This window comes from Natrix helvetica (assembly GCF_964273705.1).
Source record: "Natrix helvetica genome assembly, chromosome: 1".
In the NCBI taxonomy this organism is placed as follows: domain Eukaryota; kingdom Metazoa; phylum Chordata; class Lepidosauria; order Squamata; family Natricidae; genus Natrix; species Natrix helvetica.
The window spans coordinates 374,624,760-374,649,212 of record NC_138548.1 but is presented as its reverse complement, the minus strand read 5'-3'; the positions used below and the strand labels follow the sequence as shown (position 1 = coordinate 374,649,212).

Here is a 24,453-nt window from a genome sequence, read left to right as displayed (position 1 = left end):
TGTCAATCCTTGCAAAAATCTCAGAAGAATCCTGGATCTTCAGTAACGTGGCCAGAGCATCAGCACAAACTTTTCTTAAGTCCTCTCTAGGGTTTTCTCTGATACCCCTCAGTCTAACAGCGTACTCCATAGATCTGAATTGCATCATGATAATCTCCTTATCCATCCTCTGCATATTCCCCTCCATTTCAACAAATTTCAAATCTGTTTCCTTCGTTTTAGTTTCCAAATCCAAAGCCAGATGATTAACTTTGCTGTCCACCTTAAGAACAACTTCTGACAGACCTGTGGCTAAAGTGTGTAATTTTTTATCAAGTTGATCATGTTTTTTAATGGTATCCTGAACCATTTCTTTAACCTCCTTAATTTCTTTGCGTAAGAAAGCATTTTCTTCCCTTATAAAGTCCTTGAAATCCTGATAATTTATTGTGGCACCTGGTGAAGCTTTTTTTTCCGTTGCCATAATTAATAATTCTTACAGCCGCCTCTAGCTGTCACCATTCAATTAACTTTCATTTTCCTTAGGTATTCAGCTGTAAATTAATACTTGCAAATGTTTCTTTCTTTCTTTCAAAATAAATTTCAATCGTGGTTTTGGCGAGATTTGGCTCAGTTGAAAAAAAAGGTTGCCCACCACTGGTATAGGGTTTCCTCCCTAGGCAGGGGGTTGAACTAGAAGACCTCCAAGGTCCCTTCCAACTCTGCTATTGTATTGTATTGTATTGTAATGTATCTATCTATCTACCATCAATCTTTACCATTGTCAAAGTGAGAAAGACACTTCTAAAATATATCTTGACTTTTCTACATTAAAAAGTTTTATCTAAGTTTGGACAGTGAATCATCCCAGGGGAAGATACTGCAGTGGGACCCTGGTCAACATGTTTTTCTGGCCCTGCACTGCAGTCACAGAGAGAATCGAGCCTGTCGCCAGGTCTGGTGTTTTTTGCTTTATGATTATGAAAATCACCATCATTTTCTCTTCATAAAAATCACCCCAGGGACCTTTGCCAAGATCGTCTTTGAGCATCAAAAAGATCAGGCGATGTTTTCCATCCAAGTCTGCATAGACTGACTCCTGAATGCCTGTTGTCTACTGAGGCTGGAGTTTGACCAAGGTCCAACTTAGAGGAAGAAGGCGTAAGGTTTCTCCACTCCTATCTTTTCTGAAAAGGAATCAAAGGCTCAAGAGGACTTAGAAAGTTTCTCCTATTGATCCTAAAGAGTTGTGAAGCACAGAAAATTCTTCTAATCCTCACCAGAAATGTTGCTGGTGTTTCTTCTGTTGCTGCCGCTTCTACCGACAACCTGTGGGATGTGGAAGACCAAATGCTCCTTGACTTTGGAAGGGAGTATAACACAGCGAGTGCATGATTTCAAGTCAGCAGACTATAGCCTTGGTGGGATTGCTTCTGAACATATGGTTATGCGCCCATTTCACCATTTCAATGTGTCTCCCTCTACCAAAGAATACATCCAGTGAGTCCAAAGGAGGGGGTGGAATTGCCTCTAGCTCATTCACTCCTGATTTCACCAGCATCCAACTTGGAATCCCTGCACTCATGGGTGCTTCTTAAGTCACTGGGAAAGGCTTTGGTGATCTATTTACTTAGAGTTTTTCAATGCACTACAGCAGCATTAGTGTTCTTCCTGAACTCTGAATTCCCTCTGAATCAGGGGTGAAATTCAACAGGTTCTGGAGAACAGTTAGCAGAAATTTTGAGTAGTTCGGTGAACTGGCAAATACCACCTCTGGCTGTTCCCAGAGTGAGGTGGGAATGCAGATTTTGCAATATCCTTCCTCTGGAATGGGATAGGAATGGAGATTTTGCGGTATCCTTCCCCTGCCACTCCCACCAAGCCATGTCCTTAATATAGCACGTAACCAATTCTGAAGGCATGATTAAAGCTCCCCAACTCTCTTGTAACCTGTATTTGAGTTATGTTTGTTAAGTTTCTCAAGGTTCTTATTTCCTGGAAGTGACAAATCTTGGGGGCAGGCAGTCCAATTTCTCCAACTCCTCAGTTTGCATCACAGCTTCCTTTGTAACTATCAGAAGATAATGTCCCTGCTTCTAAGATTGCTAAATAATCTCCATGACAACTTCATCCATATTATCCCCCCAATCTGACCCTACAAAGGGAAACATGGTTCTTTATGGTTATGAGAGTAGTTTGCAATACAAACTCACTTCTTCTTTTTTTAGCTTTAATCAAAATATCTAAGGTGTGCTTAGACATTCAGGAAGCAAAGATTTAATGAATGGGCTGAAAGTCGAAGGGATTGGATTCAAATGTGTAAGAAGATCCCGTCCCCAGATTAAAATATTCTTTATTCTTAATATTAAAAGGAGGCAGGATAGAATATTTCCCCAAAGGAGAAATGGAGAAAAAAATCTTAAGAAAGGCAGAAAGCAACCCTCATCTTCCTGCCATAGGAAAACAGCTTCAAACTAAGAAGATGGAAGAGGCTGAACTTTAGGAGTGCAGATTTTGTATCCGTTTAGAAAGACTAGGCCATCCCATTCATAAACAAAACACCTTCAGCCATAGCTGCCCCAGGCTGAAGATGACGGGATTAAGAATTGACATTCTCCCACCCAAATTCTAAGGACAGGACATGACCTTTAGGACATAAAGGGATTAACCCGCCACCATTGAAATAGTAAAAGGCACAAGGCTCGCTATATTGCACAACCCCCTGGAGCATCTCAATCACAAAACCCCAGAACCCTATAAAAATCCATCCACTCACTCAGTCATTTTGTCAGCAACCCTAGAATCAGGCTGCTGTCACTGAAGCTTCTGGAAACGAAATAAACAGAGACCTCATTTTCAACATGTCAACCTCCATTTTATTTCCAATGTCTTTCTCGAAACTTGGAACTGGATTGGATTTTTCTTCCTACAACTGTATATTAATTTTTAAAATTTATCCCTTGACAAAATTCTAGTATACTACCATAAGTTAGCCATTTGTCTTTACTTACCATTTCTCTTCTATACAATACGCCTTGTGCAGAGAGCCCTAAATGTATGTTCAGTCACAGCCTAGGTTTCTATCAATTCTATATTCCTAGTATGGCATGTCTAACAAAGTGGCTTTTAAAATATGCATTAATCTTATCTTTGTTGTGCATAAATATTTATGCTACCCAAATCTTAAGTCATGTCCTTTTATTTCTCATGAACATCCACCCTTTCATTCAAATTAAACAAGCTGCAAAGTATAATTTCAGACCAAGTAACCCCAGTTCTCCCCTTTCTTTCACATCCTGTAACATCTTATATTTAACTCATGTTTTTTCTCCCTACCACACAAATGTAGTTGTATCTTTCTGCCATGTTTGAATGATACTTCAGTTGTCAAAAGTTGTTTTGACAAACAAATACTGTCTGAAATAAAAATATTTTCCTCCAGCAATGATAAATGTATCTTCTCCCATCCCATCCCACATATATAAACTTCGTTCCACATCTTTATATAGTTACTTTGAAATAACATATGATTCATATTTGTCATATTAATATCAAAGTATTTTATCTTCTTCTCAATCTTAAAACCTGTTTTATTCATCCGTTCTGCTTTATCTTATGTTTCTGTTTGGTTGTGAAACACTGCTAATAGACCAAATTATTTTAGCATCCTGATTTCCTTTAATGGATCATCCAAAATCAACCCCAAATCATCTGCAAAAGATCTTAGATTGTAAAGTAAGTCTAGTTTTAATTTTTTTACTCCCAAAATTCTGGTCCTACGTCTCTATTCAGTACTACATGAACTATAAAAAGCAGAAAAAGGGACAGAGGGCAGCCATGTCTTGTTCCTTTGGTATTGTTAGATCCCTACTAAGTTGTGCTTTCTGTAAATGGACTTTCTTTGCCCATTTTGTAAAATTTTCACCAAAATTCATATCTTCCCAAACTTTAAATAAGAAATTCCCGTCAAAAGGCTTCTATGTGTCTAAAAGAATCTATGTGGTTTATTTTTCAGTATGTTGTTTAAAATATTCTAAAATGTCTATCACAATTGTTAACATAGAATAGAATAATAGAATAGAATAGAATAGAATAGAATAGAATAGAATAGAATAGAATAGAATAGAATAGAATAGAATAGAATAGAATAGAATAGAATAGAATTCTTTATTGGCCAAGTGTGATTGGACACACAAGGAATTTGTCTTTGGTGCATATGCTGTCAGTGTACATAAAAGTATATATTGGTCAAGAATCATAAGGTACAACACTTAATGATATCATTGGGTACAAATACGCAATCAAATCATATTAGGAAACAATCAATATAAATTGTAAGGATGCAAGCAAAAGTTACAGTCATACAGTCATCAGTGGGAAGAGATGGGTGATAGGTACAATGAGAAGATTAATAGTAATAGAGATTTAGTGTTGAGGGAATTATTTGTTTAGCAGAGTGATGGTGTTTTGGGGGAAAACTGTTCTTGTGTCTAGTTGTTCTGGTGTGCAGCACTCTATAGAGTCATTTTGAGGATAGGAGTTGAAACAATTTACGTCCAAGATGTGAGGGGTCTGTAAATATTTTCACAGCCCTTTTTTGACTCGTGCAGTATACAGGTCCTCAATGGAAGGCAGGTTGGTAGTAATTGTTTTTTCTGCACTTCTAATTATCCTCTGAAGTCTGTGTCTGTCTTGTTGGGTTGCAGAACCAAACCAGACGTTGTCCTTTAACTGTCTTTTTGGTAACAGGACACACTGGTCTTCATTAATACGTTCTTGTAAAATTATTGTCATTAGAAATGAAATTCAGCAGGAGTTAACGTCCATATAAGCTACAACATATCTGTGTGAGCATATCTTATGCCTCCCAGCCACTCAACATTCATTCATTCAGTCTGTCATTTATTTATGGGGAGCAGCTCTTCGGAGAACAAGTGGGTTATCTTCTGATCTCGCCTTTATTTGGAGAGATTTCAGGGGCTAGTACTAGCACTCAGAGTTCCCATCGCCATTGTAATGATGTCCCACTTTCTTCAAAAATGTCTAGTCTGCCATAGATGTCACTGGAAACTCCTAGAAGCAGAGAGTATATTATGACACAGAAGCTACCATATTTTTCAGAGTATAAGATGCACTTTTTCCCCCCTAAAAGAGGGTGAAAATGTGGGTGTGTCTTATGCACTGAATGTAGCTGAGATGAGCCCCACCCACCCAACAGCCACCCCACCCCACCCCTTTGGCCTGTGCCTCCCAGCAATTTACCTCCTTGCAAAAAAACGGAAAATGGGGCTTGTGGGGCGGCAATAGGCTATGGCAATCCCTGCAGTCTGAAACAGCTGATCATCAGGAGCCCCATGCTTAACTAAAAGTGAAACAGGCTGTTTGCTGCAATGAGGCAAATTGCTGGGAGATAGAGGCAGATTTTTTTCCTTTCTAATCAAACTGAAACAGTCTGTTTGTTGTTTGCTGCAAGGAGGTAAGTCAATAACTATAAATGTCTATAGAATGTTCAAAGTCTTATTTTTAAAGACTGCTTTATTATTGTTCTAGACAAGTTAACGAAATGAAGAAGCTTTTTAAAATAAATGCTTGATCTGAAGAGGCCCAGTGCTATTGTATCTTCTTTTAAATAGCAGAGAATAGCGTATACTTCCAGAAAGCCACATCAATTTTAACATCTGAAATGTAACACCATAAGCAATGTATATCGTCTGTACTGTTTGCTGTTTGCTGCAAGGAAGAAAATTGCTGGGAGGCAGAGGCAGATTTGTTTTCCCTTGTTTTTCTCCCCAAAAGCCAGGTGTGTCTTATACTTCGGAGAGTCTTATACTCTGAAACATATGGTAAATGGAGGATGATAGTGTGATCCTATTTCTTTTTTGCAGGGAAGCACGAAAGATATGGCATGTCCTTTCCTTCTTGTTCACCATCCAAGAGATCAACCAGAGTCCAAGTATCTTATTGAATATCACTTTGGGCTACAATGTCCATGAAGTTTATTGTAGTGAAGAAATCACTTCTGAAGCCTTGCTAGACCTTCTGTCTTTTGGACAAGCCAACATTCCAAATTATAAGTGTGGAGGAGAGGAGAATCTGCTGGTTGTTCTTGATGAGACAGACTCTGACATCTCCATCCAGATTTCGACACTCTTAGGCATCTACAAAATCCCACAGGTAAAGCTGGAAAAACTGAAAACTATCCATTTCTCCCTCAAAATGCCACCTGAAAACTTAAGATTGTAAATTGAAGACTGGCTGTTATTTTGTCATTTGTATGACTTCTTCTCTAAAGGTCAGGAGGGAAAGAAAAGGCAATTGCTTATTTTAGCATCTAATATGCGAATTTGCAGTGGCTCAGTGGCTAAGACACTGAGCTTGTCGATCGGAAAGATCGGCAGTTCGGCAGTTCGAATCCCTAGTGCCACGTAACAGAGTGAGCTCCTGTTACTTCTGCCAACCTAGGAGTTCGAAAGCATGTAAAAATGCAAGTTGAAAAATAGGAACCACCTTTGGTGGGAAGGTAACAGAGTTCTGTGCACCTTTTGTGTTTAGTCATGCTGGCCACATGATCACAGAGGCGTCCTCGGTCTGCGCTGGCTCTTTGGCTTTGAAATGGAGATGACTACTGCCCCCTAGAGTCAGAATGAGTAGCATATATGTGTGAGGAGACCCATTACCTTTACCTTACCTATGTTCTTAGAAAGATTGGGAAGGATTCAGGGCAAAAGAAGAAGGAGACGACAGAGAATGAGGTGGCTGGATGGAGTCACCAAAGCGGTAGGCATGAGCTTAAATGGACTCCAGAGGATGGTAGAGGACAGGAAGGCCTGGAGGGACGTTGTCCATGGGATCATGATGTGTTGGACATGGCTTTGCAAATAACAACAACAACATGGCCCCAGACAGGTTTTACAGGGTTAACATGACTCATCTGCAATCCCTTCTTTTCATTCAATCCCTTCTTTTCATTCAATCCCTTCTTTTCATTCAATCCCTTCTTTTCATTCCAGATATCTTATGCTTTTGTTTCTCAAGTCCTGAGCAATAAAGACCTATTCCCATTTTTCTACCGGATGGTGCCTGAAGAGGGAATCCAATATTCAGGGATGGTCAAACTCCTCCTTTATTTCAGGTGGACCTCCATCGGCCTCGTTGCTCCAGACACAGACAAAGGAGAGGTGTTTCTGAAAACGTTGACGCCACTCCTGGAAACGAATGGCATTTGTGTCCTTTTCTCACTAACCCTCCCAGGGATAAATCGGTACGAAGCTGATATCCCTTCTGATATCTTTCTCAAGTGGAAACAAATCAATGTCTATATTTTCTTGGTGGAGACACATTCTGGCTTCTTTAGAATGCTTCTTATAGAACGTGTCTTTGAGGAGGAAATAAAACCAAAGCAAGGGAAAATCTGGATCATTACAGCAATGAGAAACATCATCCTCGAGTTGAAGTATTCTCCTCTCTCTTTCCAGTACACCTATGGCTTTTTTTCCTTCTACCTCCGGACCGAAAAGACGATAAAATATGATGATATGGTTCTCTTCTATGCTTCAGTGGAGCAGTATGTTTATCGAGCGTTTCGATGTTCGCATTCTAAACATGCCTTGTCTGTGAAAGGCTGGATAAGATGCAGAGAGAGAGAGAAGCTGAGGTCTTTGCCCCAGCAGCAAATCGAAAGGGTGCTTTCTCTCAATGGCTACCGCCTCTACCAGACCATCTGGGCTGTGGCCCATGCCTTAAACGCTGCCTATGCCTCCAGATCCAAGCGGAGGAGGAGGGAAAGTGGGAAGGAGTCGGGAATTCAAACGCTGCAGCCTTGGCAGGTATTTTATTTTCGACTCTGATTTCCCTGTCTCTGTAATCATCACCTTGCAAAAAGTCAACTGTGAAATGCTTTGTTGTTTGCAATAAAGGAGGATATTTGTAAAATGAGAGGTCCTTGGTGCTTTCTGAGAATGGTTATTTTCTTGCAGACGTTTCATTATCCAAACTAGGTAACATCATTGGCAGACTAGCACCAATGATGTTACCTAGTTTGGGTAATGAAACATCTGTGAAAAATGACACCAAGGTGACTCCAAGCTGGCAGGAATAACCAACACTCCAGACGATAGGCTTAAGATACAGAAGGATCTTGACCGGCTATACAGTATATGTGATAACCTGCTCAATAGTAGCAACTCAATAGTAGTAAGAGGGAATCTTGGAGTCCTAGTGGATAACCATTGAAATATGAGCCAGCCGTGTGCAGCAGCTGCCAAAAAAGCCAACACAGTTCTAGGCTGCATAAAGAGAGGGATAGAATCAAGATCACTTTAGTACCACTTTATGATGCCTTGGTAAGGCCACACTTGGAATAGTGAATCCAGTTTTGGTTGCCATGATGTAAAATGATGTTGAGACTTTAGAAAGAGTACAGAGAAGAGCAACAAAGATGATTAAGAGACTGGAGGCTAAAACATACGAAGAACGGTTGCAGGAACTTGGCATGGCTAGTCTAGTGAAGAGAAGGACCAGGGGAGACATGATAGCAGCATCCCGATGTCTCAGGGGCTGCCACAAAGAAGATGGAGTCAAACTATTCTCCAAAGCAGCTGAAGACAAGAAGCAATGGGTGGAAACTAATCAAGAAGAGAAACAACCTAGAACTTAGGAGAAACTTCCTGACAGTTAGAACAATTAATCAGCGGAACAACTTGCCTCCAGAAGTTGTGAATGCTCCAACACTGGAAGTTTTAAAGAGGTGATTGGACAACCATTTGTCTGAAATGGTATCAGGTTTCCTGCCTAAGCAGGGGGTTGGACTAGAAGACCTTCAAGGTCTCTTCCTACTCTGTTATTCTATTCTATCCTAAACAACCAAGTTCAGAGAGTACCAATGATGCTTTGTTGTTTGTAAAGAAAAACCAGGGTATCTGAAAAGAACACACATAATTTCCACTCATACTTACTACTGGCTTGCTCTGAGCCTTCTGGCTTCCTTAAGAAATGGCTTGTTGGCACCTTCTGGTATTCACCGTGACACATTTTGCCTGTCCTTTGTGGGGTCTAGGACAACTTGGCACGGCTAACTCACTGCGAGACAAGACACTGCGGGACAAGAGTTACACTAATATCAACGAAACAGTGGAATATACTTTCTAAAATTTGTCATTCTAGCTACATCCTTTTCTACAAGATTCTCAATTTTACAACCATTCCATAGAGAGTGTATACCTCGGTAAGGATGGAGAGCTAATAGCTGACTTGGACATTATCTACTGGGTGAAGTTTCCCAATAAATCTGTCAATCAAGTCATCTTTGGGAGCATAGAGGGACAGAGATCCTTGGAGTCCAAGTTGATTATTAAGGAGGAAGCCATTGTGTGGCCAAAATGGCTTAACCAGGTGAGAACGTCACTTTCACATCTATCCCATCATTGCCAGCAGCCTTCTGGCAGTGGATTGTAGGACACAACACAGTATCTGAATATCTTTTCCAATTCCTTCATTGCTACCTTACCAACTGTGGTGTACATCTTCACTTGCTGGTTTCTTTAATCTAAAAGGAAGAATGTATCCAACACTTTAACATCTTTATTGGTGGCTTATTGTATTGTCATCGTTAGTTTGTTCACCTTTAATGTTTGTACTGTTGTTACCATGTTCATTACTGACTACCGTGTTTCCCCGAAAATAGGACAGGGTCTTATTTTCTTTTGACCCTCAAAATAAGCACTTGGCCTTATTTTCGGGGAGGTCTTGTTATTTTTGAGGTGCAGGAGGCAGAGAGCGTGGTCGCATCATAGCTACTGCTGCATTGCAATATTTTCAGGGAGGGCTTATTTTCGGGGGAGGGCTTATTTTAGCATGTGCGCTCAAAAGTCCAATTGGGCTTATTATCAGGGGAAGTCTTATTTTCGGGGAAACAGGGTGTAACCAGGGAAGCACCTATAGACTTCTTTTCTTCTCTTCTTTATTTATTTAGTTTGTCACTCATCTACAAGATAACAGGAATAAGAATAAACATGAATAAGAACACAGGAAATGGGTACAAATCAGAGGTGGGCTGCTACCGGTTCGGGTGAACCGGTAGTGGAAACTGGGACTAAGTCACCGAACTAGTAGGGACAGCAGGCTGGCCACACCCCTGAACCGGTTCCCTGGTCGCCCATGCTGTTGCCAGCAGGTTTTTTGCTGCGTTTTTAATGTTCTGCACATGCGCAGAAGAATTTGCATGCGAATCGGCATTAATGCCAGCAGCAACCCAACCCTGAAATATTACAAATAAATGGGGACAGTAGGACGTTAGGCATGCTAGTGCACTTATGGATGCTCCTAGCCTTTCTCGTACCTCTAGCTCTTTTCTTCTCTCTCCTCTTCTCTCCTCCTCCTCCCCTCTTCTCTTTGCCCCTCCTCTCCCCTCTTTTCTTCCCTCCCTCCCTTTCATTCCCTTCCTTCTTTTTCAATTATTCACTGTACATTGCAAATAAGGTCTCATGTTCTGCTAGCATTGATCATTCAGAACCCTTTGAGATTCTTTTTAGAAGTTTTGCCTTAGTTTTTGGTTTGTTTGTCTGTTTTTGTGCCTACGAGTCAGTGTTGACTCCTGGAGAAGTCCCTGCAGTTTTCTTGGCGGGACTTTCAAAAGTGGCTTGCCATTTGCCTTCTTCCTGGGGCTGAGAGAGAGGGGAACTGGCCTAAGGTCACCCAACTGGATTTGTGCTAAGGAGGGGATCTTGGATCTCCTGCTCTCCTGGTTGAAAGGCAGATGCTTCAACCGCTACCCCAGATTGGATCTTGCCCTAAGATACTTATAGCTTAAAAGCCAACCAAGAGGAACAAAAAAGGGGATAATGGAAAGATATTAACCGAGAAGCTATCGGCAATTATTCTAGTTGAAGAAAGTGTTGAATACCGATTTTTAGTGAGACCAAGTTTAGTTTCCTTTCCTTAGATGCAGAACCCCGAGACCTGTTCATGAATACAGTGTATCTCTTTTTCTCTCTCTCTATTTAGTCCATGCCTCCTTCCAGGTGTGTTGAAAGCTGCCATTACGGATGGGTCAAGCTAGTTCCAGAAGGAGACCCCGTCTGCTGCTACAAGTGTATCCCATGTGCAGATGGGACCATCTCCATTCAGAAAGGTGGGAATTCTAGAGGGGTGGGGTTACTGTCAGCCCTAGTATCCATCTCTGCCACCTCATTTCTGTCCCTCCTAACTGGTGGTTGTATGAAAGCGTGGCCCAAGGCCCAAGTATAATACCACGGGGACATGGAGCATGGAGATGAAGTCACTGCCCTGTGAATCTTGATGAAGATTCACAGTCTATCCAGGTGTAGGAAGTTAAAACCCACCCCTCTCCTAGAAAATGAAATATTTCAGGAAATATTAAAAAGGCAGAATATTTTCCCCAAAAGAGAAGTAGAAACTCAGAGAGGCAGAAACTCTGCCCCCCCACTTTGTCTATGGGCCATTAAGGCCTGAGGTGCTCTATTCTACATAACAAAGGTAGGATTAACCCTCTACCCATCTCACCACATGGCACTTGGTCAGCCAGCAAGGCAAACAAGCTTGGGTCTCAAGACAGCCTAGCTAAGGCAAGGTAGCTAAGACCGCCCCACCCCCTGGGAGTCTGACAGCCAATGGGATACATTCCTTACACAGGAGCAGGAAACAGAGATGTGAGGCCCAACAGAGATGATAAAACTCAGGGACTCTCAGCATCTCTGCCTTTTTCTGCTCAGGAGCTCAAGCCATGTGATCCTGTTCAGGAGCTCAAGCCATGTAATCCTGTCCACCATTAAAACCATCTTTCCAAGCAGCCTCCATGTTTCCAGTATCTTTCCCCCCCCACTTGGAACTGAACCCAGAGGGGCATTACTTCCAACGCAGGTAGACCTGTCTGGAAGTTGAGTCATGGCAACCGGATGTTTGAAACATTTCACTGCTTGCCCAAGTAGCTTCTTCAGTGTGAACAACTTGGTCAGGAGGACCCCATATATGTCTTCCAGGGTGATTTCATGTATCACTTAATCTGAATAGGCCTAGTACTCCTGCTTAACAAGCAGGCAGAGAGTCATTGGGATGTCAGCGTTCCAATTCCTAACCCCCCCTTGAGTCGTTAAGTGTGCCCTCCCTGGTGAACCTGTCAAGTGGTCTTAATCTTCCTGGGGACTGATGCAAGAACAGCATAAATAACAGGGGATGGGTTGTGCCTGAGGCCTCCTTAGTTTTTTCCTAAAGCTAGCTTAGGCATCTGGCATCTCTTTTTCTCCATCTTAATTTGCCGTTTCCTTAAAAAAAAAAAAAAAGTAAGATGCTGGGAGTAAAATCCAAATTCCAGTCAAAGATTATTCTATGAGCCACGGTGGTGTAGTGGTGCAGTGCAGTACTGCAGGCTACTTCTGCTGATCCCCAGCTGCCTTCAATTTGGCAGTTCAAATATCACTCGGCTCAAGGTTGACTCAGCCTGCCGTCCTTCTGAGGTGGGTAAAATGAAGACCCGTTGGGGGAAAGAGGCTGACCTTGTAAACCGCTTACAGAGGCCTGTGAAGCACTGTGAAGTGGTATAGTCGCCTGGACTACTGTAACGCTCTCTACATGGGGCTTCCCTTGGGACGCGCCCGAAGACTGCAGCTAGTCCAGAACGCAGCCGCGCGGGTAGTCATGGGGAGTACTAGGTACTCCCACGTAACACCTCTCCTGCGCGAGCTGCACTGGCTACCTGTGGTCTTTCGGGTGCGGTTCAAGGTTCTGATTACCATCTTTAAAGCGCTCCATGGCATAGGGCCTAGTTACCTGCGGGATCGCATCCTCCCGCATACATCCCTGCGGCCAATCCGCTCTCACAGGGAGGGCCTTCTCCTGGTGCCGTCCACGAGGCAATGCCAACGGGCGACACCGAGGAGTAGGGCCTTCTCTGTGATGGGCCCAACCCTCTGGAATGACCTCCCCCCCGACATTAGAACCACTACTGACCTCCGCTCCTTCCGACAGAAACTGAAGACACACCTGTTCCGACTGGCTGGTTTGGCATAATTTACAACGTCTACCCCCCCTGGCATATACTTTTCACTGGCTTTTAGAGGGATAGTGTATAAATTGTATGATATTTTAAATTTTTATATTGTTTATTTATTAGCTGTACAGTTTTGGCCTATTTTATCCTCCTCCTATGCATACATGTATTTTATTTGGTGTTTTTTAATACGGACTGTACACCGCCCCGAGTCCCTTTCGGGAGAGGGGGCGGTATATAAGTGCTAATAATAAATAAATAAATAAATAAATAAATAAATATAAGTCGAAGTGATGTTGAGAAAGATTGAGGGCAAAATGAGAAAGGGATGACAGAGGATGAGATGGTTAGATAGCGTCATCGATGCAACAAAGATGAATTTGAGCAAACTCTGGGAGACAGTGGAGGATGCAGGGGAGCTATGGTCCATGGGGTCATGAAGCGTTGGACAACTTAACTGAGTGAACAACAGTATATGAGCTGGCATATTACTGACAAAAAGGCACCCAAATGAATGAAACAATGGGTGAGTCAGTGAATATAAAATGAAGAATTATTTGGTGTTATTTGTTTTGCAGATGCAGATCAGTGCATCAAATGCTCCAATGATCATCACCCAAACGAAGATCAAGATCAATGTATCCCTAAGATCACAGTCTTCTTGCATTACAGAGAAAGTTTGGGCATCATCGTGGTTTCCTTTGCTTTGTTCTTATCCTTAATCACTGGGTTCATCTTAGGAATCTTTATAAAATATTTGGAGACCCCGATAGTCAAAGCCAATAATCGGGATGTTTCTTACATCATCCTCACTTCCCTCCTGCTTTCCTTCTTGTCCACTTTTCTCTTCATTGGACGGCCAAGCAAAGCCACTTGCCTCCTCCGACAAACAGCCTTCAGCATCATCTTCTCAGGGGCTGTCTCTTCCATCCTGGCCAAAACGATCACGGTGGTGCTGGCTTTCCTGGCCACAAAGCCGGGGAAGAGGATGAACAGATGGCTTGGGAAGAGCTTTGCCAACACCATTATCCTTTCTTGTTCTGCTGTCCAGATAATCATTTGTTCCCTCTGGCTCAGTCTCTCTCCACCTTTCCCTGACTCCGACATGCACTCCCAGCCCAGAGAGATCACCCTGCAATGCAATGAAGGCTCTGTCACCATGTTTTATGTTGCCCTTGGGTACATGGGCTTCCTGGCCGCCATCTGCTTCACGGTGGCTTTCCTGGCCAGGAATCTGCCTGGGGCCTTCAACGAAGCCAAGCTGATCACCTTCAGCATGCTGGTCTTCTGCAGCATCTGGGTGTCCTTTGTGCCTGCCTATCAGAGCACCAAGGGGAAGTCCATGGTGGTCGTGCAGGTCTTCTCCATCTTAGCCTCCAGCGCTGGCCTGCTGGTCTGCATCTTCTTCCCCAAGTGCTACGTTATCATCCTAAGGCCTGATCTGAATACAAAAGATCACCTGACCACAAAAAGGAAAGATGGCACCTGAATCTGAAACATTTATCCTGAAAGAAATACTTCTTTGAACAGACATATTAGATGCTGCTAAAATAAACAGTTCCTTTTTTTTTTCATTATAGACCTCTAGAGAAGAAGTCATCACTTATGCTGAGCTGGCTAACAACCATTTATTTCCTCTTACTATTTACTTACAACTGTCTTTGTTGCAGGCTAAATAAACCCAGATTCTTTAACTGTTTTTTCTGGTGGTTGGTTTCGAGGCCAGCATCCTCTTGCTTATCCTTTTCTGAGTGTGTAATTGTCCTTTTTGTGCTGTGGTGCAGCTTTCTCAGCACTGGGGTATGAAAATGCTGAAGAAAGACTTACCCAAAGAAACAGATTGGCTGGACAAAAACTAGTTGATGGTGAAAAAGACCTACCGTACATTGGAAAAGGCATCCAGGTATAACCAAAGAACAAGGAAAAATCCTATCTAGGGAGGAGAAAGCAAAAATAAAGCAACTATTTTTTTAAAAAGAGGGAGTTAACATGACAAAGCTCCGTCACTGAGTTTAACAAGTGTGTGGATTACAGAGAGAGCCATTGAAACAGTAATGGAACGGCAACAAGCTGCACAAACAAATGTACATATTTTGCTAACTGGAGATCCTTGTGTATGAGAAAGATAAGTGTGACATTTTTCTTCCTCAGTGCTGTAACAATAAAAACCAGTTTAATTTGAACGAAGAACACTCTGTGCGTATCTGAATTTGTTCCAGTTACTTTTCTAGTGTCAGTTCTTCCACCTGGACATTTTTCCTGATGTTTAAACCAAATTGTGATAGCTACAACTTATGTCTCCTACAGAGGGATCCTTCGTGCTCACTTCTGAAGACAAGCTGTTTCATTGTTCCAAGCTTTCCAGAAATTGGGGATGCTCCAACACTGGAGGTTTGGGGGGAAAGATTAGACAACCACATATCTGAAATATAATTGAGTTTCCTTCTGAGCAGGGGTTTGGACTAGAACACCTCCAAGGTCCCTTCCAATTCTGTTATTCTGTTACTCTATTAAGGGGCCATACTTGTAAGATGGGTATCCTTCTGCTACTGGCAAATCCTCTGTGAATGCACAGTTGCCTCTCTGCAATAAAGCAGTGTTTATGTTGTGGCACTGAGTTTCTTGTCTAAAGTGGCTACTGAACATGGGGCTCAGGTGGCTGGGCTTGGTGAAAAACCTGCCAGGAATTTGTGGACCGGTGCTGGAGGTTGGCCAGAATACACAAGTACAAATAAGGCAAAACAGACGTCTTGTCAGGAATATTTTGGATACGATGTGAATGGCATTCAATACAATAGCAGAGTTGGAAGGGACCTTGGAGGTCTTCTAGTCCAACCCCCTGCCTAGGCAGAAAACCATATACCGTTTCAGACAAATGGCTATCCAACATCTTCTTAAAGACTTCCAGTGTTGGGGCATTCACAACTTCTGGAGGCAAGCTGTTCCACTGATTAATTGTTCTAACTGTCAGGAAATTTCTCCTCAGTTCTAAGTTGCTTCTCTCCTTGATTAGTTTCCACCCATTGCTTCTTGTTCTACCCTCAGATGCCTTGGAAAATAGTTCGACTCCCTCTTCTTTGTGGCAACTCCTGAGATATTGGAACACTGCTATCATGTCTCCCCTGGTCCTTCTTTCTATTAAACTAGACCTACCCAGTTCCTGCAACGGTTCTTCATGTTTTAGTCTCCAGTCCCCTAATCATCTTTGTTGCTCTTCTCTGCACACTTTCTAGAGTCTCCACATCTTTTCTACATTGTGGTGACCAAAACTGAATGCAGTATCCCAAGTGTGGCCTTACCAAGGCATTATAAAGTGGTATTAACACTTCACGTGATTTTGATTCTATCCCTCTGTTTATGCAGCCTAGAACTGTGTTGGCTTCTTTGGCAGCTGCTGCACACTGCTGGCTCATATTTAAATGGTTATCCACTAGGATTCCAAGATCCCTTTCACAGTTACTACGTTGAGCAAGGTACCACCTATACTGTACCTGTGCATTTTGTTTTTGTTGTTGCCTAAATGTAGAACCTTACTCTTACATTCAAACCGTTCTGGAAGAGCTCATGCTGCTCCTAAAATTTGTGGTGTTGTAGTGTAGAACCACAAGCATCCCCCTCTGTTGTATTGTGCAGCAGTAACCATCCTAACCTTTTGCATGATCTGTTTCCCTACTTGTGTAGAAATAGCCACTATCCTAACAATTAACAATTAAGGGCCCAGATTGTTGGGGAAACAGTCAGACAAGAGATCTGAACCCGGAGCAAGAACACAATGTGAATAAATATATTAAGACAAACTTCTCTCCCTAGTTCTCACAAACAGGGAGAAGCACATTTAGATTGGCAAAATTCTGTTTCTATAATCTTACTGTAGCAGGGGAAGGCCCAGAGCCTGGAGATTCAGCTGACAGAGGAAGAGGCAGGGAAAGGAGAGAGGGAACGTTCTCTCAGGATTTTTGGCGGGAAGACTTTTGGTGAGGGGATGGCTAGAATTCTAAAAGGTGAATTGGGGGGGGGGGAAGAGAGAGCATTCACAACTTCTGGAGGCAAGCTGTTCCACTGGCTAGAATTCTAAAAGGTGAATTGGGGGGGGGGAGAGAGAGCATTTATTTCAGACAAGGTTAAAAATTGAGGTGTTAGAATTTTTTGTTAGAATAGCTCCGGAGCTTCCACTGAGAGAGGAAGAGGCAAGAAAAGGAAAGAAGGGGGTTCTGTCAGGTTTTGTCAGGAAGACTTTTGGTGAGTGGATAGGCTGGAATCCTAAAGGTTTGGGGGGGATTTATCTCAGACAAGGTTAAAAACTGAGGAGTTAGAATTTTAATTAGAATAGCCTTGGAGTTTTTGCTGAGGGAGGAAGAGGCAGGGTATGAGGAGTATGGGGTTCTGTCAGGTTTTGGCGGGAAGACTTTTAGTGAGGGGATTTGCTGGAATCCTAAAAGGTGGTGGTGGGATTTACCTCAGACAAGATTAGAAATTTAGAATTTTTAGTGAGAATAGCTCTGGAGCTTCTGCTGGGAGAGGAAGAGGTGGGGAAAGAAGAGAAGGGAGCTCTGTCAGTTTTGGACAGGAAGACTTTTGAGGAGAGAATGGGTTGCAATCCTGAAAGGAGAGAGGAAATGGCGCAGGTGAGCTGACCCAGAGAATTGGGCAACTCAATGACCACAGGGGCCACCAGACATGATGGAGGTGAACTGACCCAGGCAAGTGGGCAAGCCAGTGACCAGAGAGATTGCCAGACGTGCCAGAATACAGTGGAGGCAAACTGACTGAGATGAGTCTGTAAGGTAGTGACCATAGGGGGTGGGTAACTATAGCGGGGAAGAGTCGGGTAACTATAAATATGGCATAGAGGAATCTGGACTCTAATGGCCCTTTCCAGGGTGACATTACATTACAATAAGAGTAGTTGCAATCTATTGACATTCATACTGCTTCTCCTTGAATGTCATGAACATCAGGAAAAGCACAATTACTTATGCTCAACTGGACCCGATCTATTCCTGGCAAGTGCCAATTCTGGAAATACGAATGGGGGCTGGTCGATAATTCTAACTATGATTGTGGGAATGTGAGAATGTCCTGGAAACTATACATCATACTGCGACGCAATGCCCCTTCAGAAGATTCTCTGGATCTCTGTAAGAAATACATCATCTCAAGGGTGAGCTAGATACCTGGCCTAGCCATTCTAGTCACCGCTTGTACATAATTTATCCATAATTTAATTCATCATTCATACAGTGCTTTTTAAAGATAATTCATGTTACTGGTGTTTTCTATTTTGATACACATTTATATGTTGTTTTGGTGTGTTTTATGCACTTGTATTGTATTAACAGAGTTGGAAGGGACCTTGTATGTCATCCAATCTAACCCCTCACTGAAGCAGGAGACTCTACACCATTTCCGACAAATGGCAGTCCAATCTCTTCTTGAAAGTCCCAAGTGATGAAACTCCCACAGCCTCTGAAGGCAACTCCTGTTCCATTGGTTGATTGTTCTCACTGTCAGAAAGTTCCTCCTTATTTCCAGGTTGAATCTCTCCTTAGTCAGTTTCCACCCATTATTCCTTGTCGCTTTGGAAAATAGCTTGACCCCTTCCTCTCTGTGGCAGCCCCTCAAATATTGGAACATTGCTATCATCTCTTCCCTGGTCCTTCTGTTCACTGGTCCTTCTCTTCTGTATTCTGTTATGCCATACAAAATAAAACCTACCTGATATTGGATTCCTACTTTTAAGGGCTCAAACTCCCTTTGGAAATATTTTGCAAGGCAATAAGAAAAGAAAATATGTGGCACAATGAAGACCATCATATTTATTACATGTGATATCCATAGAAAAACCAACTCTTGCCTGGGATGGACCAAAACAGCACTAAAAATCAGCAAACTTTCATATTCTCTATTATATGTCATTGGGCAGGAGATCACAAAGGCAGGAGGTGGGAAGAAACAAGGGTTAAGTATGTTGAGCATATGTGGGATAATCCTAAACATTAAAAGGTAAAAGTTCCCCTCGCACATATGTATGTGCTAGTCGTTCCCAACTCTAGGTGGCGGTGCTCATCTCCATTTCAAAGCCAAAGAGCCAGGGCTGTCGGAAGATGTTTCCGTGGTCATGTGGCCGGCATGACTCAACACCAAAGGCCCACGGCATGCTGTTACCTTCCCACCAAATGTGGTCCCTATTTTTCTACTTGCATTTGTATGTGCTTTCAAACTGCTAGGCTGGCAGAAGCTGGGACAAGTAACGGGAGCTCACTCTGTTACGTGGCGCTAGGGATTCGAACTGCTGACCTTTCTGATCAACAAGCTCAGCGTCTTAGCCACTGAGCTACCGTGTCCCTAACTTAATCATTAAGCTCCAGTTATTTTGGGTTTCCTGTTTGACTGATAAGCTGGGGCTGACATGGGCCCCACTTCAGCTTGCTCTGCAAACACAACTTTGGAAAGGCTTGACCAACTGCAGGATCCTTGGTTGTGGATTGTGCATCTATTACTGTGATGAGAAAGGAGGTCCTTTTGCTTTCAGGCTCTAGGATCTTCAAAGAGGTTGCTGTCTGCTTTATGGAAGAGGAGTGGACGTTGCTGAATGCAGACCAAAGGGCCCCAGGACATTGCGACTGTCATAAATGTAAGTTGTCAGGCATCCAAATGTGAATCGTGTGACCGTGGAGATGCTACAATGGTCATAAGTGTGAAAAAATGTCATAAGTCACTTTACTCAGTGCCATTGTGACTTTGAACGGTCATTTCATGAACTGTTGTAAGTCGAGGACTACCTGTATAGTATCTGCAAGTGGGTCTGGGGAACCCAGAGTGGGATGGAGCCCATTAAATGAATGTGTGATGTGGGGAACTATTACAGGTACTCCTCAACTTACAACAGTTCATTTACTGATTGTTCAAAGTTATGACGGCACTGAAAAAAGTGACTGATGACCACATTTCACACTTACAACCTGTGCAGCATCCCCATGATGCTGGGGTGGGATCAAAATTCAGACACTTGACAATTGGTTCATAGTTACAGCCATCACATTGCCCCAAGATCACATTGTCACTGCGTTAATTGTTTGCTAGCCGAACTGATGAGTTACTGCACAGGTCATAGGCCTTATCAGCAAGTGATGTACTGCGCCTGCTCACACACACATTCCAGAGACTTCTTTACTTTTGTTCTTTTGTTCGTCTGCCAAGAAGGTGGGCGACAAAGTGCTCTTGCCAAAATGTAACAATTAGATAGATTTGTTTATTTTCTTATTTTCATATTAAAGTTTGTTTTAATTAGAACTTGTTATTGGATCTTACTTTTGCTTTTTGAAGATATACTGTTTGGAAAAGCCAACGGTCTACACCTCATTAGCTCAGGGTGAAATTTTCCCTGACACACATGATCCCCTTTTGCAAACATTTGACAAGCAAAGTCCATGGGGAAGCCAGATTCTCTTAACAGTTGTGTTACGAACTTCTTGGCCACAGGGATTCGCTTAACAATCGTGGCAAGAAAGGTCGTAAAATGGAGCCAACTCCCTTAACACATGTCTGAAATGTAACCAAAATTTGGGGCTCAGTTGTGGTCGTAAGTGGAGAACTACCTGTATATTATTATTATTATTATTATTATTATTATTATTATTATTATTATTATTATTATTATTATTATTATTATTATTATTGTTGTTGTTGTTGTTGTTGTTGTTGTTGTTGTTATATTATTATTTCTTTTATATTATGTTTTTATGTCCTGTAAACTGCCTTGTGTGAATAGGCAGCAGTATCAATGTTCTAAATGAATAAATCATAAATAAACAGCATCGTTTTTGGTAATGAAACATCTGCAAGAAAGCATGCCAGCTCAGATTGCACCAAGGACCCCTTCTTTTAAACCTGGGCTACCAATAATGTCCTTTATTGATACTGAAATGGGGCGTTTAAATGTCAAATAAATTGTGACACTCGGTATATGACTGCCTTTGCCAGGGAATTCCAAGCAGGGTGGTTGGACTAGATGACCTCTAGGGTCACTTCCAACTCTGTGATTCTGTTACTTTTTTATTTTGTTCCCCCCCTCTCTAGGCTGGACCAGGAAGAGGGATGGTAAAGGCTGGCGGGAGGAACCAGTGAAGGTGAAGAAATATCAGTTGGAAGGGTCTCTTTTAAAAAGCAAGTTTTGGAGTCTCCACTTCATGGGTTAAGAACAGCGTGTCGCGAAGCCTACAGGAACCACTAAGGATGAAAAGGAGGAAGCAGCATTCCGCCCACGTCCCCACCCTGGCAATGAAGCCTTGGAGTTTCGCGATTCCATTTGTGGGGTGGGCCTGCTAAGCACCCTCAGAAGACTCAGACCGCGAAAGGCGAGACTAGAAGAGAGCCAAGGCTGGCAGATTTAGGCGGCAGAACCCAGGCAGTCAAGAAAACTCACATTGCTTAACCCTTTGTTCAGTTGCTAAATGGTGTCCGGCTCTTCGCCACTCCCTGAAGCAGGAGGTTCTCCAAACTTGGTCCATGCTTGCTGGGAGTTGAGGTCCAAAAGTCTTAAGTGGCCTAGTTTGACTATGGATCGTAAAGCAAGCCAAGCCCATCTATCCTCCATTGTTTCATGGAGTTTGCCCAAATCCATGTTCATTGCCTCGATGACACTATCTAACCATCGTATCCTTTGCCATCCCCTTCTCCTTTTGCCTTCCATCTTTCCCAACATCACCAGGGTCTTTATCCAAGGAGTTCTCTCTTATGGCTTCAGCTTCAGTATCCATCCTTCTGTTAGGAGTTAAAACCCACCCCTCTCCTAGAGAAATGAAATATTTTGGGAAATATTAAAAAGGCAGAATATTTCCCCTAAAAAGAGAAGTAGAAACTCAAGAGAGGCAGAAACTCAGCTGCCCCCACCTTTGTGAAGGAGCCATTAAGGCCTGAGCCAGTCTATTCTACATAACAAAGACTCCCCGTTAGCTCCAGGGTGATGGGATTAAGGTATGGGCCTCAGGACATGATAGTATTAGCCCTTTACCCTCCCAAAAGACACTATAAACATGGAGGCTGTTTGGAAAGATGGTTTAATGCTGGGCAGGACCACATGACTTGACCTTCTGAACAGTAAAGGGGGATCACATGCTTCCAGATGTTGGTCGAAGAAGAGAAAAGAGAGCGAGATGCTGAAAGTCCCAATGTTAGGGTTCTAAATACCATACAGAAATAAATCATTGTCCAAGGCAAAACATCCTTAAAGGTCCAATTTATTCTACAGGCATGTTAGCACGGCTATGGAAAATTCCAACTCTGATTTACATCCTGTGGGTTCACCCAGTTGAAAGTTCATGATCTATCCCCACACCCACAAATCCATCACATGTTCCAATCATCATCTTCCACGCTGGCATGTACACCCATCTTCTTCTGGCCAGGTGTCGAGGTGCGGAGACAAAAGACGACCTTGAGCTTCTAAGAAAATCCATAACAATACATTCCACAATCCTACTCCTTTCTATTTTCCCCTCCCAACTACTACACTACTAAAACACATAGGAAATTATAAGAAAGTGTGGCAGGCCAAAGATCCTAAAAAGAACATAACTACAGGCCTGACAGGCGGCCTCTCCTCAAAAGAAAAACGTTTCCTGCAAAGAGAATAACATAAAAGTTAATATAACAAAATTAACCACCTCTTCTCCACCCAGGGGAACCCTTTGACTTCTCGGGAAACTTCCCATTGAATTGCTTTACTAACTTCTCCACTTTTAGGTTCCCACTGTTCACCCAATTAGCTTCAGACCAAGGGTAACCCTTCCAATGCACTAAGTACTGTAAGCGACCCCTATTCAACCTGAAATCTACAATTTTTTCCACCTCAGATTGTGTTTCCCCTTCTATTACTACCGGAGGAGATTGAGCTTGGGTGGATGCTCTTCTGTTAGACCCAATTACTGGTTTCAACAAGCTACAATGAAATTCTGGGTCAATTTTCCCTAGACTTCTGGGTAGACTGAGTTGAACTGTAACTGGGTTAACTATCTTCACTATTGGGAATGGACCTAGAAATTTTGGACCCAATTCCTTGCTAAGCATTTCTAATCTTATGTATTTGGTAGATAAAAAAACATTGTCCCCCAAACGGTAGGGTTTTTGGAGCGAGCGATGTTGATCATCTTGCTTCTGGTAGGCTTCTGCCGTAACTGCTAGAGCCTTCTTCGTATTCTCCCATCCTTTCTTTAGCATGTCCATCCATTTCCTCAAAGACCTGAAGGAAGGAGTTTCTCTAGGCAACTCAGGCATGGCAACAACTTCCATACCACTGGTAATCTGGAAACCCGCTAGTCCTGTGCTGCTGTGGACCGCATCGTTGTACGCCACTTCGGCGAAGGGTAGCAAGTCCAACCAGTTGTCTCGCTGATAGCCCACAAAACACTGGATGTATTGTTCCACCGCCGCATTGACTTCCTCTGCTGCGCCGTTCATGCTGGGATGAACCTCTGAGCTCAGTTCTTGTGTGGACCCAATGGATCTCAGGACCTCTCTCCAGAACTTGGCTGTGAACTGGACTCCGCGGTCTGAAATGATCCTCTTGGGTACTCCGTGCAGGCGATAAATGTGTTTCACAAACATTTTCGCTAATTCGTTTGCGGATGGCAATCCTGAGCAAGCAATGAAGCGTACCTGCTTAGAAAACAAATCAATAACAGTCCGAATTACTTTATGCCCACTGCTCTCTGGGAGTTCCACGATGAAGTCCATTGCGACCTCTTCCCATGACCGTTTAGGGCTCTCTGCTGCAGGTGCTGTAGGTTCTGGGCTCTTGGATTCAATCATCCACGGCTGGCCTTTTTCCTCCTCTGAGGCCTCCCCCTTGGTCGGACTCTTCGTCACCTGAAGTTGAGGATCCTCTTCCAGAGGTTGGTTGGGCATTTCCCCCTCCGAGGCCTCCCCCTTAGTTGGACTCTTTGTCACCTTAAGTTGGGGATCCTCCTCCGGAGATTGTTTGCCCTTTTCCTCTTCCGAGGCCTCCCCCTTGGTAGGACACTTTGTCACCTTAAGTTGGGGATCCTCTTCCAGAGGCTCTTGGCCCAGATGACTTTTCTGTGGTGGCATCTGGGGCCCTCTCTTTACCACCGTGGCAATTGGTACACACGTTTGTTCTTTGGCAATTCCCTCCTCCGAGGCCTCCCCCTTGGTAGGACTCTTTGTCACCTTAAGTTGGGGATCCTCTTCCAGAGGTCGTTTAGGCTTTTCCCCCTCCGAGGCCTCCCCCTTAGTTGGACTCTTTGTCACCTTAAGTTGGGGATCCTCCTCCGGAGATTGTCTGCCCTTTTCCTCTTCCGAGGCCTCCCCCTTGGTAGGACACTTCCTCACTTTAAGTTGGGGATCCTCTTCCAGAGGTTGTTGGCCCAGATGACTCTTCAGTGGTGGCATCTGGGACCCTCTCTTTACCGCCGTGGTGGTTGGTGCACACGTTTGTGGCATTGGGGCTGGAG

The 24,453-nt window shown here is 43.1% G+C and overlaps 2 protein-coding genes across 2 annotated transcripts in view; one reads left to right on the top strand and one right to left on the bottom strand.

The window, feature by feature from the left end:
- LOC309383785 (vomeronasal type-2 receptor 26-like) overlaps positions 1 to 24,453 on the bottom strand; it is a 261,853-nt gene that overhangs the window by 157,544 nt on the left and 79,856 nt on the right. The window lies entirely within an intron of this gene.
- LOC309384602 (vomeronasal type-2 receptor 26-like) lies at positions 5,663 to 14,471 on the top strand (the record flags this gene model as incomplete). The annotated part of the gene is made up of 6 exons (XM_081938302.1): positions 5,663 to 6,153; positions 6,990 to 7,240; positions 7,455 to 7,805; positions 10,981 to 11,107; positions 13,561 to 14,195; positions 14,307 to 14,471. Exons 3-6 carry the CDS (start codon positions 7,515 to 7,517, stop codon positions 14,469 to 14,471), a joined length of 1,218 nt encoding a protein of 405 aa, XP_081794428.1. The 5' UTR covers positions 5,663 to 6,153; positions 6,990 to 7,240; positions 7,455 to 7,514.